The following is a 16,272-nucleotide window of genomic DNA, read 5'->3' on the forward strand; positions in this document are numbered from 1 at the left end:
AGAGAGAAAGAGCAGAGACAGCACAAGTGCAGAGGGTTTGGAGAGGTAGAGAGAGAATCTTTTAAGCAGACTCTGCTGCTGAGCAGGCTCAGTTCAGTCTCACAACCCTGAGATCACGATCTGAGCTGAAGCCAACAGTCAGACACTTAATTGGCTGTGCTACCCAGGTGCCCCAGGGAGTTGAATTTTATATTTCATCAGGAAAGTAAAAAACTTTCAATTCAGCTGTTACAGAAACAACTCCCTCCCAAACAAACATACACGCAGAGGTTTTAATTAGAAGTGATAATTAGCAGCATCAGGGAGGAGAGTTCCTTCCTAGAGAAGTACACTCTGGTCTAGCAGGGACTTTTCTCATGTGGCAGTCTGCATTTCCTTTTTTTTTTTTTTTTTAAGATTTTATTTTATTTATTTATTCATAGAGAGAGAGAGAGAGAGGCGGAGACACAGGCAGAGAAAGAAACAGGCTCCATGCAGGGAGCGTGACGTGGGACTCGGTCCCGGGTCTCCAGGATCACACCTTGGGCTGCAGGCGGCGCTAAATCGCTGTGCCACCAGGGCTGCCCTGCATTTCCTTTTGTGTCCATCTTAGACCAACTGTGTTAAAGCTCCACTTCTCCGTTCCCATAAGCCCTTTTTTCTCCTTCTCTGTTTTTATTACTTTTTTTAAGCCCTAAGGTAGCATTTCGCCTTCTGTTCGCTGCCTTGCTGGGGTGTCCAAGTTATCTCTGAAGTGTCCCAATCATTGTTTTTGTGAATGCTATGGTTACAAGAATTAACAGGGCATTGATTGATCTGCTCTGTATAACCCTTCTCTACCCTCCTGGACCAATTATTTTTTCTTTAAGCCTTGTTATTTTTAGTGTTGCAGAATGCAGGGTTTTCAAGAATGTAAGTATTTATGTTATAGCAGATGTACTAAGAGATTTCTTCAAGAAGATGCTGGAGCTTAGTGTTTAGCTTTGAGGCATTTCTGTTCTTGAAGGACTTTATTTTATTTATTTATTTTTTTCTTGAAGGACTTTATAAAGAGAATCCTGTTTTCTGGCATTGGAATCCAGGGTTTGGGATATGAGGCTTACTATTCATTTTAAAATGCAGAAGAATGATAAATAGTAACCATTTGAAGAATTTTGTCATGGATCCCTGAGGTGTTATCTTGTGCTATAATGACATTTTTTTTTTAATAATGACATTGTTTTAATGGAGGTATCTAAATTAGAGAAACTACTAAGCAAAAGTAAAATTCTGTATGGTGTGATATGTAATGATGTATTTTTATATTATTTTTGTTCTGTTTTGATCCAAGTAGGGAATTTTTTTTAAAAGAAAGCTTTTTAATAATCTTTAATATCTTTTTCTTCTAAGATTTTATTTAAATTCAAGTTAGTTAACATATAGTATAGTATTGGTTTCAGGAGTAGAATTGATCCAAATAGCTAATTATAATTGTGGCAATTTACAATACTAGGGTTTGTTTTAGAAATAATAAAATAATATTCAACCTTAGAGAATGTACGGTACCATCTTATTTGCTACGATATAAAAGCATTAAATACAAATGTTCAGTAGAAATAAAAGAATTATTCCCCATTGAATAAGAATAGTGATCATACATACAGATTATGTTTAATATAGACTTAAAAATCTAATCTAATCCTTACCAAAAGATAGCAGGTAGTCTTATTAAAACAGCAAGAAAAAAAAAAACAGCAAGGAATTGGGGCACCTGGCTTGCTCAGTTGGTAAAGCATGCAACTCTTGATCTTGAGGTTGTGAGTTCAGGTGTAGAGATTACTACAAAATAAACAAAAGAATCCACCAAGGAATTAGAGGTCAGTATTACAGTAATGTAAGAAAATCACATACGTGGTGATAGAAAAATTTTACAAATGAGAAAAATAGATGTACAAATGAAAAAAAATCAGTGTTCTCTAAGAGTACACTTGGAGTATACTCTTAGTACTGCAAAAACAGTGTAAACTGGTGGTGTGGATTTGCCTCATATAAGAGGATATGAATAGAAAGCTTTATCGGGGAGTAGACTCCTTGGTGTTAATTTGGGCATTTAAAGAATTGAGGATGGCATTGGGGTGTGGCAATGGCAGACCCTGTTATTTTTGGTAATATGTGATATGCCAGCAAATTCCAATGGAGTTCTTTCTCTTACCCTGAGTGCTCAGGGAAACAACCACTGTTCTTTCAGACAAGTCTAGGAATAGGGGAAAATTGCTGAAAATTCAGAGCATATTGTACAATTGAGTATTTAAATCGCACAGTTTAGTGGACCCTGGGATAAGAATCTGAATTTTGGGGATGCTGTAGTTCTATTTGTGTATTATAAGTACATTAATAATAAACACTCTTAAAACATTGTCATATTTTTTTTACACTGTTGGATATTATATAATTGTATTTTGTTTCTCCTGGATGTGAAAAATGGGAAAATATATTACACATACTATATCTTTTTTAAATTAAGGTATAATTGATATATACAACATTATATTAATTTTAGCATACAACAGTGATTTGATATTTTTATGTGTGTGTGTGTTGTAAAATGATCATCACAACAGGCCTAGCTAACATCCCCATCACCATAGTTAGAACTTCTTTTTATGATGAGGACTTTTAAGATTTACTCTCTTAGCCACTTTCATATATGCAGTACTGTATTAGCTATAGTTACCATGCTGTGTATTACATTTCTATGACTTATTTTATAACTAGAATTTGTATCTTTTGAGTCCATTCATTCATTTTGCCAGCCCTCACCCCCCACCTCTGGCAACCACCAATCCATTCCCTGTATCTTTGAGCAGGTTTTTTGTTTTTTGTTTTTTGTTTTCTCATTTGTTGACCACATAGAAGTAAGGTCATATGGTATTTTCACTGTCTTTACTTAGTACATTCATGTTTTCATAAGTGGCAAAATTTCCTTTTTTAATGGCTGAGTAATACTCCATTTGTGTGTGTGTGTGTGTGTGTGTGTGCGCGCGTGTGCACCCCATGTATTCTTTATCCATTCATCAACAGATGGACACTTAAGTTGTTTCTGTTGGCTATTGTAAATAATGCTGCAGTGAACATAGAGGGTACATCTATTTTTATAAGTATATTCTATAAGGTGGAATGCCTGTGCTCAATGCATGTTTTTTCCCTCATATCTTAAGGAAGAGAGAGAAAATCCTTCGAAACGAAGTAGGATTGAACGTGATATAGATAATAATTTGATCACATCAACACCAAGAGCAGGAGAAAAGCCTAACAAACAGATATCTCGAGTAAGACGGAAAAGTCAAGTAAATGGAGGTTTGTTAATATTTAGATATTGTTTTATTAGGTTTGTTAATATTAGATATTGTTTTATTAGGTGCATAGATCTCACCTGTCATGTTTCTTTTCTGTTTTTAAAAATGGACTCTGAGATTTTTCCCTATTTTTGTAACCCTTTGTATTAAGTATTAATAGCATGAAATGAAATAAAAATTTATCTAATATAAATCTACTTTGATGAATTAAAATGATAAGTAAAGGCAGAGCAACTAGCTTTATACTATTTATCATGAAAATATATATGGAACAGCATTTTCAACCTCTAATAAGCTCAATTCTTAAAGCAGTAATAACTGTGACCTAATTTATTGAAATATGTACAAAGAATCTGTTCCTGGATCATGGAATTTCAGAGCTCAGAAAGGGCCTGGATCACTCAGGACAGTGGTTCTTAACTAGGGGTGGTTTTGTCCCCAGGGAACATTTATTAATGTCTGGAGACCTTTATGGTTGTCAGAACCTATTGAAGGGTTGCTACATCACTTCTAGCAGGTAGAAGTTAGGGATGCTGCTAAACATCCTACAGTGCACAGGACGTCCTCCCACAGTAAAGAAACATCCAGCCCAAAAGTCAATAGTACTGCTGTTGATAAATCTTGTTCTAGGTCAGTATAATATTGCTAGGAAGCTCCTCAAAGTCAAAAAGGAGGAAAACAAGAAGGACAAGCAGAGAAAAGCTATATAAAACAACACTTCAGAGCATGGAATGGTGCATTTTAACCATTGCTCTTTTAAACACAACAGCAAGAATAATTCCTTGCTTCTTTCCTCTCAATTCAGTGTTGTATCTCTATTGTTAGAATGGACTAATAGGGAAAAAGAAACAAAAGACCTATTACAAAGAAGGAAAAAATCTGGTAGATACCAAGTAAAGTTATGGAAGGTCAAGGATGATTAATCAAAACACATTTGTTTGAATTTGTTTTTACTGTATATTTTCCAAAAGATCATGAAATTTTTTTTATTAATAAGAAACTGAAAAAAAACAAAAGACAAAAAACCTGTTTGTTTTTCTTAACCATTCTGAAATGATGTCTGGGTATACATAAGTAATTTTTGATACTGCTATACATAGTCTTCTGCTTTAATAGATCTATGTTGTCTATTTATTTAGCTGTTATTCATTACTAATAGGTAGGTTTTGTGAATGTAGACAGCCTCCCAGAATGTAAAAAAGGACAGGATTTTGCATTTATCTTTTTGATGTAACTTGCTTTACTTACAAAGAGTTTTGTTTTCACTTATACTGTGGATTTTGAAGCCTTTCAGTCTATATACTTCTAGCTTCAAATGAGCTTTGTAGCAGTTATAAAGCATTATAAATAAACTTGTTATAAAGATCATTTGATTTACAATTTATTTACCTCGGGATATTTTTAAAGTAATAAGCTTTAACATTAAATGTTAATCAGTTTTTATAAAGTATTTTGAGGCAAAAAAGAAATTTTTTAAAACATTTCTTTAAGTCATGTTTTCTAGATTCCAACTTTTTTTCTTGTTTCTTAGAAGCTGGTAGTTATGAAATGACAAATCAACATGTAAAACAAAATGGAAAATTAGAAGATAATCCTTCCTCTGGCAGTCCTCCAAGGACTACATTGTTGGGGACCATATTTTCTCCTGTCTTCAACTTTTTTTCACCAGCAAATAAAAATGGTAAGTATAAACTATTACCTATAATTTGGGTTTAAAAATTATTAGTTCTCCTAATTTTTTAAAAGATCTGTTTGATTTTACTGGCTGTTTTGTCAGCAGCTTATGTTTGTTTTCAGCCTCATTAAAAAACACACAACTCCTGGGACGCCTGGGTGGCTCAGCGGTTGGGCGCCTGCCTTTGGCTCAGGTCGTGATCCCCGGATCCAGGATCGAGTCCCACGTCAGGCTCCCTGCGAGGAGCCTGCTTCTCCCTCTGCCTATGTCTCTGCCTCTCCTCTCAATCTATGTCTCTCATAAATAAATCTTTAAAAAAACAAAAACAAACAAAAAAAAAACACAGCTCCTGAAGAAAAAAAATACACAGTTCCTAAAATACCTTTTTTTTTTTTTTTTTTAAGATTTTAAAAAATACATGTCTCTCATGTATTTATTCATGAGAGACAGAGAGGCAGAGACACAGGCAGAGGGAGAAGCAGGCTCCACGCAGGGAGCCTGACTTGGGACTCGATCCCGGGTCTCCAGGATCAGGCCCTGGGCTGAAGGCAGCGCTAAACTGCTGAGCCACCTGGGCTGCCCAAGACCTTTTTTTTTTTTTTTTTTAAGTGACAAATAAATTTAGGTCATATTTAATTCTCTTGAAGTGCATGAACTCCACTTTCACTATCTGAAAAGCTATATGATAAACTGGGCCAGAGGGAAAGTAATGTCTTTTATGTTGGAATAACTTCTGTAATCTTTAGTGTGTACAGGAGAGAATCCAGAAACACTTTAATATTCTAGATCAATAAAGTAGAATTTTAAGTGAGCTGAAACGAAGTCATTTTTTTTTAAGATTTTATTTATTTATTCCTGAGAGACAGAGAGAGAGAGACAGACAGACAGGCAGACAGACAGGCAGGCAGAGGGAGAAGCAGGCTCCATGCAGGGAGCCTGATGTGGGACTCAATCCCTGGTCTCCAGGATCATGCCCTGGGCCAAAGGCAGGCACTAAACCGCTGAGCCACCCAGGGATCCCCTAGGTCATTTTTTTTTTAATACATCTTATATTATTTGCTTGATTTTTTTTTTCCCCCTTAGGGATTTTTTTTTTAAAGACTTTATTTATTCATGAGAGACACAGAGACAGAGGCAGAGGCAGAGGCAGAGGGAGATGCAGGCTCCCTGCGAAGAGCCTGATGCAGCACTTGATCCCAGGACTCCAGGATTACACCCTGAGCTGAAGGCAGATGCTCAACCACTGAGCCACTCAGGTGCCCCTCCCAACATAATTTGTTTAAGATTTTATTTATTTAAGATAGAGAATGCATGCTAGAAGAAGGAGAGAAAGGGAGAGCATCCCAAGTAGACTCTCTGCTGAGTGTGGAGCCCAACTTGGGGCTTGATCCTACAACCCTGAGATCATGACCAGGGCCGAAACCAAGAGTTGGACACCCAACCAACTGAGCTACCCAGATGTCCCTCCCAACATTTTTTTTTAAAGATTTAACTAGTGTCCTATCTTTTTTGATGATTAATTCTTAAGTTCATAAACAATAATGTAGTCTCTAGATTATGTGAGAGCAAGAGATCATGCCTTTATTTTTACATCTACCTAGTTGTTTGATATAGTATGGGGCACATGGAAAATAGTCATTAAATATTTATCTGCTGATTATTTAAATTCTCGTATGAATTATGGTTGTGGATAATACAATTTTTAAAAGGCAGAATGGTGCACTATAAAATTTAGATGCTCTGGGGGCTTAAAATAATGCATATTGGCACATGAAAGGATTTGTGAAGTCCTATAGTAGAAATAAAACAAAAACTATATTTAACTTTAACTTTGTATTTCCTAGACATATTTGCCTCCAAGAATCCTTTTCTGTGGAATATCTGTTAATATATTGTAAAATATATTAAGTTTAAATATAAGTTTAAAAGTTTTAAAATAAAACTAGGGCCTTTTATTTTTTTTTATTTTTTTATTTTTTATAATAAATTTATTTTTTATTGGTGTTTACTTTGCCAACACACAGAATAACACCCAGTGCTCATCCCCTCAAGTGCCCCCCTCAGTGCCTGTCACCCATTCACCCCCACCCCCCGCCCTCCTCCCCTTCCACCACCCCTCGTTCGTTACCCAGAGTTAGGAGTCTCTATGTTCTGTCTAAACTAGGGCCTTTTAGAACATCTTTCAGAATAGGTGGTATAGTGGAAAAAGAATAAGCATTGGAATTAGAGAAACTTGTTTTAAAATTCCAGCTCTGCCACTCTTTAAACATGTTATCTTGGTCCAGTTCTTTAAATTGAGCATCTTGGGACGCCTGGGTGGCTCAGAGGTTGAGCATCTGCCTTCGGCCCAGGGTGTGATCCTGGAGTCCCTGGATGGAGTCCCACATCAGGCTCCCTGCATGGAGCCTGCTTCTCCCTCTGCCTATGTCTTTGCATCTCTCTCTGTGACTTTCATGAATAAATAAATAAAATCTTTAAAAAAAAATAAAAATAAATTGAGCATCTTAACCTATGAGAGAGGATAATTATACTTGAGTATGGGGCAGAGGCAATTTGAAGATTTCAGTTTATTCAAATCAATATTTGCCATATCCCAACCATTGTACTAGTCTCTGGAGAGTCAAGGATGATTAACACATGGTCCTTGCCCTCAAGGAGCTTGCTTTTTTACAGTAGGGAGAGAGGGGCACCTGGGTGGCTCAGTGGTTAAGCATCTGCCTTTGGCTCAGAAGAAATCTGGGTTTAAGCAGTAGACTATTAACTGTATTATCAGCTTATAGGTATTGAAACCAGTGGAGTAAATGGTCTATATGGTCAGCAAACTAAGATCTTGGGGGAATAGATATTTGGGCAGAAGTAGTTGATGTTTGATAGTTACAACTTTTTCTTTGAAGGAGGAGATGGTGCCATGTGCTGAGATTCCTGGTGGCAGGGATGAAGAGAACAGTGAAATGTTTGCTTTTGGGTATAATTAAAAGAAATCCCAGTAAGCCTGTAAGTTACATTGATTCAAGAGAGATTTCTGTGATGGTTGACAGTGGAAAGACAAGGGAGCAAGGACCCTGAAACTACTGGTTTGAGAGTGATTTGTGATATACCATGAAGTCTAACTAGTTGAGAAGGTTGGGGAAGGAGCTGTTGAAGGATTGTTTAGAATGAAAGAGATTGGGTTTTATCAAACATGAAATCACATGTAATAGGAATATGAGATCGATAATTAAAAGATGAGGAAGTTATGGTAGGGGATTGATATATTTGAACTTTTGTCTTCAGAGATGAAACTTTTCTTAGTGTGAATATCCAGGTTATGGTCATTGTAGTTACTTAAGAGAGCAGTTATGAATGAAGATAGAGCTAGAGAAGGCAAGACTTTTGAGGATTAGTCTTAGGATGAGTCATTGACATTACTATAATAACTAGGAGGTGTTTAATAGACTGCTGGTGAGGTGTTCAATTCTTCTAATTGAGAGAGGATGCTGGCAGCAGTTAGTAGATGGCAGCAGTGGGATAAGTGAAGAATTATATAGCTAGATGACATCAGTCTCAGGAACAGGTATTTTTTTGCATATTCAGTGGAAAAACCAATGATCTGGTAGCAGAAATGGAGATAAATGAATTCTGATTCAGTTAGTATGTTGAGTATGGAAGAATAAAGAGCTTTGCAGGAAAGATGTCAGGAAAAGAGGTTTTTTGGAAGGGAGTTACATTTAAAGCTATGATGGAGAAAGAACATTCTGTGAGAAAGTTGAGAGTTTAGGAGGTTGATTTTGTTGTTGAAAATGACATTTGGGGGCAGCCCAGGTGGCTCAGCAGTTTAGTGCCACCTTCAGCCCAGGGCATGATCCTGGAGTCTCGCGTTAAGCTCCCTGCATGGAGCCTGCTTCTCCCTCTGCGTGCATCTCTGCCTCTCGCTGTGTCTCTCATGAATAAATATATCAAATTAAAAAGAAAAAAAAAGACATTTGGAGAATTCCATAAAGAAAGAAAAGAGTTGGGTTTATCTAGTAGTGGAAGAATAGGGCAACAGGTTCATCTAGGTGGTAGGCGAGTATGATTAGGAAACTAACTTCAGTCTTTGTTACTAAGATGGAATATTGTTGGGAAATTGTTGTGTCTCTGAATTAAAATATTCTGATGGTTAGGGGAACATTTAGCTCATTCTTGCATAACTACCTCTGATTTTAAAATTACAACTGCCTACAGTGGCTAGGATGCTTAGTATGGAAGGATAAGGATCTGTTTAATGGAAATGATAATGGAAAAAAATACATATAAAATGCCTAGCTCATAGTAGGCACTTAATAAAAGATATTTGCTATATTGAAAGAAGTTCTATGGTCAACAATACTGTATTGTATACTTCAAAGTTGCAAAGAGACTAGATCTTAGATTTTCTCACCACAAAAATAATGATAATGATGCGGCAGGATAGAGGTGTTAGCTAATGCTAGGTTAGTAGTCATAATGCAGTATATATATAAATGTATTAAATCAACACGTGAATAAGCGTGAAACTTAAACAGTTATATGTCTGTTATATCTCCATAAATTTTTTTTTAATTTTTAAAATCTATTCATGAGAGAGAGGCAGAGACATAGGCAGAGGAGAAGCAGGCTCCCTGTGGGGACCCTGATGTGGGTTTCAATCCCAGGACCCTGGGATCATGACCTGAGTTCAAGGCAGATGCTCAACCACTGAGCCATCCCTCAATAAAAAAATTTTTAAAGTTCTGGGGATCCCTGGGTGGCTCAGCAGTTTGGCACCTGCCTTTGGCCCAGGGCGTGATCCTGGAGTCCCGGGATCAAGTCCTGTGTCAACTCCTGGCATGGGGCCTGCTTCTCCCTCTGCCTGTGTCTCTGCCCCCCCTCCCCTCCCTATGTTTATCATGAATAAATAAATAAAATCTTTAAAAAAAATTTTTTTTTAAAGTTCTAAGTTATAAAAGCTCTAAATAGGTGTTCCTAAACTATTCGAACACTCTTAAAATTTTGTTCATCAGTATCACTTTACCTTATAATAGTCTTTATTCCTGATAATTTGAGATGTATAGAAAAAAAAAAACTAAACAGTAGTATCCTCAGCTCTATTTCTGTTGCATTTGGTTTTTCCAAATTTTTTAGTTTAGTTTTCATTTTTAAAAAATATTTTATTTATTTATTCATGAGAGACACAGAGAAAGAGAGAGAAAGGCAGAGACACAGGCAGAGGGAGAAGCAGGCTCCATGCAGGGAGCCCGATGTGGGACTTGATCTCCGGACTCCAGGATCATGCCCTGAGCCAAAGGCAGATGCTCAACCTCTGAGCCACCCAGGTGTCCCCCGCCCCCCTTTTTTTTTTCTGTTTTTTGAGTTTATTTTTCAGTATTTCACTTTTATTAAAATATATCTGACATACATTTATGTAAATTTAAGGTAAACAAGTTGGGCAGCCCCGGTGGCTCAGCGGTTTAGCGCTACCATCAGCCCAGGGCATGATCCTGGACACCTGGGATTGAGTCCCACATTGGGTTCCCTGCATGGCTCCTGCTTCTCCCTCTGCCTGTGTCTCTGCCTCTCTCTGTGTCCCTCATGAATAAACAAATAAAATCTTAAAATATATATATAAGGTTAACAAGTTAATTTGATACATTTGTATATTATAATATGATTGCCGTGTAACAATAGTTAGCACCTCTATCACATTACATAATTATCCTTTTTAGTGGTTAGAACAATTAAGCTCTAGTCTCTTAGCAAGTTTGTTGATTATAATACAATATTGTTTATATTCACTCTACAGTGTATTAGGTCTGTAGGGCTTATGTTTGTTTGCTATAAGTCTGTACCCTTAAAAATATCTATCCTATTCCCTACCCCCTTTTGAGTTTTTATATGATGGTTGTCAATACCCTGAATCTTGATTATAGGAACATCAGGATCCGATTCCCCAGGACAGGCTGTGGAAGCTGAAGAAATAGTAAAACAACTTGATATGGAACAGGTGGATGAGATCACTACCAGTACTACTACATCAACTAATGGAGCGGCTTACTCAAATCAAGCAGTTCAAGTGAGGCCATCGATAAATAATGGTTTAGAAGAAGCAGAAGAAACAGTTAATCGTGATATCCCACCTCTTACAGGTGAATAAAATTCCTTTTCTTAATGCATATTCATGAATAATTTATAAAAATGCAATCTTTCTCATTTTTTTCTTTAATCAATCAAATGCATAAGTTTTTATTTCTTGAACATAAAACAATTAGAATTGGAAATAAAACTTTCTCCCCAAAATCTGCTCATTTTGAATTTGAATTTTTTAAAAGATTGTTTTGACTGAGCATTAGTCATTTTACAGTTTATTTGTACTAATCTAATTACTTAGAGAAATAAATAAGTGAATTTATTTATTTGTTTATTTTTAAGGATTTTATTTATTCATGAGAGACGAGAGAGGGAGAGAGAGGGGGAGAGAGGCAGAAACAAAGGGAGAAGTAGGCTCCCTACTTCTGATATGGGACTGATATGGGACTCGATTCTGGGACTTCAGGACCATGTCCTGGGCCGAAGGCAGGCCCTAAACTGCTGAGCCTGTACTTAGAGAAATTTAATACAAATAGCAAAACATGCTCATGTTTTGTTTTTTTTTTTTAGCACAATTATAGATGCATCAGTCTCAGACCTTTCGGTCTGAAGTCCCCATCTAAAGGCAGCCTTCACATTTATTGGACATATAAATGACATCTCCCCAAAAGAAGCTGCTTTTCCTAGATCTTTCCCTACATCCAAACTTTGCAGCCTAATTCTGGATCCTTATAAATGCCTAACATAATTGTTGGGTTCCTGAGCCAGTTGTCATGGAAATGTAGAACATATGAGATCAGAATTTATTACCTCTGAGGGTTGTGGTATATAGACATATAAAGCTAAAAGATAAAACTGTGCCATGATGCCTAAAAGCAGAAATAAAATTGAGAATGGTCATCTTTTCCCAGAGGGACAAGATCTTAGCTTTAATCTTAGATTTGTTTTTTGGTTTTTTATTTCTTAAAATGCCAGATACTTGAGAGACCGTAGCACATATGTATTGGTTCAGAAATGTAGTTTTGTGTAAGGAAGTAGAATGATGTTCTTCCTTTGAATATAAAGGGGAAACATGAAAAAATATAATTAAAATGGCAGAAATCATTTGAGGAAAAAATGCATACAATTATGAAACTTCTATATAGTGTAACTCAGTAATGCTAATATGAAGAGAAAAGCACATAACAGGAAAGATTTATTTTAAATTGGTCACATAAAAGATTTTTCTATAATGTTAAACAAAATATCTATAATGTTAATATCTATGTTATATTATAATGTTATATTTTTTAAGAATAATACTGAATCTAGCAAATCAACATGGATTATATACACAGTTCATTATTGGGTGGATAAGACTTGCAAAAGAACTTACTCTTCATCTGTCATTTTATGCTCATTACTTTGCCAGTATAGACTAAGTATAAACTAAGTCCAGAGCTTTGGGCTTCCTGTTTGATATTTGTTCTGTTTTTGTTTTTTTAACAATCTTGAGGTCTTTTATTTTCTTTACATTTATCATGCCATGAATTAATAGGTAATGGGTTCCAGCAGTTCAGGCTCCTTTCTATTGGTTCTCACAAAGTGTGTTGCTTTTGTGCTGCTGTATGATCCCACGTAATTTTTTTTCTTCTGATAACTGAAGATCCTTTGGGATTTCTATAACCTTAGTGGTTTCTAGAGGGAAAAAGTAATACTTACTCCAGTTGTCTCATTCATTTATTCCCCTAACATTTGTTGAACACCTATTTTCTGATATGGGTGTTATTTATAAAGATGAATAAGATAAATGCTCCTTGACCCTAAAGAGTATGTAATCTAATTGACAAGCCAAGTATACAAAAAAATTACTGTACAGTGTGGTAAGTGCTATTACAAATAAACGTGCACAATGTTCAGGTGGCACACTTACTCTGGATCATGACAGGATAGAAGTAAAATTTTTGCTGATCTTAGAAGATGAGTATGAGTGACAAAGGTTTTTACTTATTCTTAACTTCAAGAAACTAGCCAAAGAGAATAAGGAAGGAAGGAAGCTGGCTCTGCCATTCTCTTAGCTTTGTGGCTTTAGACAACTTCAGCTATCTGAGGTAGTTTTCCGAGCTTTAAAAGATATAATTCATGGTTTTGAAAGAAAAAAAGTTTAGCATGAAGGCACTCAAATATTGCTTCCTTTCCCCCTTTCTCTGAGGTTAATAGGAATTTGAAACAGAAGTGGTTAGAAGATATATTTTTCCATTACTTCTTGTGCTAATGAACTGTTACTGGCATAAAGTTGTTACAGATGGACAAAAATTATGCTTTACATCTGTTGTCATTCACTGAACATACACACTGTGTTATAAGGTAATATATACACAAAGAATTAATACATGATGGGGGCACCTGGGTGGCTTAGTCGGTTATGTCCAGCTCTTGGTTTTGGCTCAGGTCATGATCTCAGAGTCATGAAATAGAGCCCCATGTCAGGCTCCTCGCTTAGTGTAGAGTCTGCTTGAGATTCTCTCCCTTTTTCCTCTCCCTCCCTGTCTGCCCTTCTCTTGACCTGTGCATGTGTGCACTTAGTCTCTCTCTCTCTCCCTCTCAAATAAATAAAATCATTTAAAAATTAATAACAAATTTTTATTAATAATAACAAAACTTGTTTTTTGTCCTGACTTACCCAGTATGCCATTCCTGGAGATAGATTTTTTTTTTTAAGATTTTATTTAGGGCAGCCTGGGTGGCTCAGCAGTTTAGCGCCATCTTCAGCCCAGGGCCTGATCTGGGGACCCGGGATCAAGTCCCACGTCGGGCTCCCTGCATGGAGCTTGCTTCTCCCTCTGCCTGCGTCTCTCCCTCTCTCTCTCTCTCTCTCTCTCTCTCTCTCTCTGTCTCCAGGATCACGCCCTGAGCCAAAGGCAGACGCTCAACCACTGAGCCACCCAGACGTCCCCTATAGATAGATTATAACACTTTTTATTGAGTTCTACTGTCTTAGTCCTTTTGGGCTGCAATAGCAAATTACCATAGACTAGGTGGCATATACACCACAGTAACGTATTTGTCACAGTTTAGGAGGCTGGGAAATCCAAGATCAAAGCACAAGCAGATCCAGTACTTGGAGAGGGCCTGCTTTCTGATTCGTAACAACTGTCTTCTCATGCATCCTTACATGGTAGAACCTATATGAGTTCTGGAGTCTCAGGGTACTAATCCCATTCATGAGGGCTCCAACCTTCTAAAAGTCTCCACCTCCAATTACCATTTTGTGGGGACACAAACATTGTTTCTAGCATCGATCTTAAATTATTATCTCTGCGACATTAACTTAAAATCTTTTGTCCTCTACTTGAATTTAAGTTATAATTATTATCTTAGAAAATTCTCAGTATAATTTTTTTTTTTAAGTTTTTCATTTAAGTAATCTCTGCACCCATTGTGGGGTTTGAACTCATGACCCTGAGATCCAGAGTTGCATGCTCTTTCTACTGAGCCAGCCAGGCTAGCCTCCCGGCATAATTTCTAATGCTCTATCAGTTGACAGAATTTTAGCTTAAATGTAGAATGAACCATGTGGGGATCCCCGGGTGGCGCAGCGGTTTAGCGCCTGCCTTTGGCCCAGGGCGTGATCCTGGAGACCCGGGATCGAATCCCACGTTGGGCTCCCGGTGCATGGAGTCTGCTTCTCCCTCAGCCTGTGTCTCTGCCTCTCTCTCTCTCCCTGTGTGTGACTATCATAAATAAATAAAAATTAAAAAACAAACAACAACAACAAAAAAAAAGAACATGGAGACCAGGAGAAAAAAAAAAAAAAAGAATGAACCATGTGTCATGGAATATAGAATTGCTTCATGATTATTTTTAGGCTGCTTGTTAATTAGAAGTAAAATAAAGCCTCTTTTAAGGCAATGGTTTCTATACAGAGCAGCATTTTTTAAAATGTTTAAAAGATTTTAAACAACCTTAAGGTTCCTGGAAAAATGTACATACCGCATTTTTTCATAAGTCTTCAAGGGGGTTTCATGAACCTCTTAAATAATGTTTATAAACCTCAGGTTAAAAACTACCTTTGGGTCTAAGGTCAGCACAAATATATATTGACCTCTTGTGTATGTACAAGGTACTTTGCAAAGTGTTACTGCCTATAAGAGCCCATGAAATTTTTATGGTTTTACATGTAGCACTCTCTAATTAGAAATTGAAATTTTGTGGGATGCCTGGGTGGCTCAGTGGTTGAGCATCTGCCTTCGGCTCAGAGAGTGATCCCAGAGTCCCAGGATTGAGTCCCGCATCGGGTTCCCCATGGGGAGCCTGCTTCTCCCTCTGCCTGTGTCTCTGCCTTGCTCTCTGTGTCTCTCATGAATAAATAAATCTTTAAAAAAAATTAAAATTTTGTGGAGTGTATTTTTCTGGTAATAAGTAGTAAATTTTCTCTTTTGCTGTGAGGGATTTTAATTCTGCTAGCTGTGATCTAGCTTGCCATTTTATCAGTAATGGCAATTTCTTCCTTTGGATCTGGAGTTAGAACTATATGTTAATAAATTTGCTTTGCAATACCGTTTATAAGTTATTTCTGTCATATTTTGAATCTAAAATACCCAGAGAAAAATCTTACATAAAAACAGTAAAAATATATGCTTCATAGTGAGTAAAAGTAACATTTTGTTTTCATTCTTTTAAATAGCACCAGTAACTCCAGATAGTGGTTATTCATCAGCTCATGCAGAAGCCACCTATGAAGAAGACTGGGAAGTATTTGACCCGTGAGTTTGTTTTGTTTTTCTTTCTCTCTTGGAGCAGAATGAAAGACATGTGTGGCCACCAAATATATTTGGATGTCAGTTAACCAAGGGAAAGATCAGATTGTTGACTATATTTGCTTTTATGGTTGTTACTCCTGGATGGTATATTTTAAAGCCTGTTTTTCAATATTTGATGAGTTTTGTAGCATAATCTTCATCTTTCTCTCACATCATGCACCCACAAATTTTCTGATCTTGATGGCAAGAATTATATCCTTTGAGGTTGTCAGTTGTATCAATGTTAGAGATTAAGAAAGTCTCTGCAGTCCATTATTATTATTATATGTCATTCAATACATCTTTTAAATTCCCTAATAATGTTCTAAAAATAAAGCAGCACAAGCTATAAATATCTTAAAAAGAAACGTGTGTGGAGGGGTGGCTGAATGGTATATTGCAAAGAACATATAATGTAGGTATTAATACTTTAACTGGG

General features: G+C 36.6%; 1 protein-coding gene and 1 long non-coding RNA gene across 13 annotated transcripts in view; one reads left to right on the plus strand and one right to left on the minus strand.

Annotated features, from left to right (window-relative positions):
• The window catches only part of LOC112676016 (uncharacterized), a 109,018-nt gene that overhangs the window by 57,694 nt on the left and 35,052 nt on the right, over positions 1–16,272 (minus strand). The window lies entirely within an intron of this gene.
• CTDSPL2 (CTD small phosphatase like 2) overlaps positions 1–16,272 on the plus strand; it is an 88,905-nt gene that overhangs the window by 47,548 nt on the left and 25,085 nt on the right. For 8 of the 12 annotated variants that reach the window (XM_025472950.3, XM_035709161.2, XM_025472949.3 and 5 more), the window contains 4 exons: positions 3,177–3,315; positions 4,846–4,995; positions 10,896–11,111; positions 15,719–15,797. In XM_025472950.3, coding sequence (XP_025328735.1) covers positions 3,177–3,315; positions 4,846–4,995; positions 10,896–11,111; positions 15,719–15,797 — 584 coding nt within the window. The remainder of the gene's footprint in view (positions 1–3,176; positions 3,316–4,845; positions 4,996–10,895; positions 11,112–15,718; positions 15,798–16,272) is intronic. The other 4 variants (XM_049104002.1, XM_025472953.3, XM_049104004.1 and 1 more) reach the window with 1 other exon arrangement.

The sequence above is a fragment of the Canis lupus genome, chromosome 30 (genome assembly GCF_003254725.2).
Source record: "Canis lupus dingo isolate Sandy chromosome 30, ASM325472v2, whole genome shotgun sequence".
NCBI lineage: Eukaryota > Metazoa > Chordata > Mammalia > Carnivora > Canidae > Canis > Canis lupus.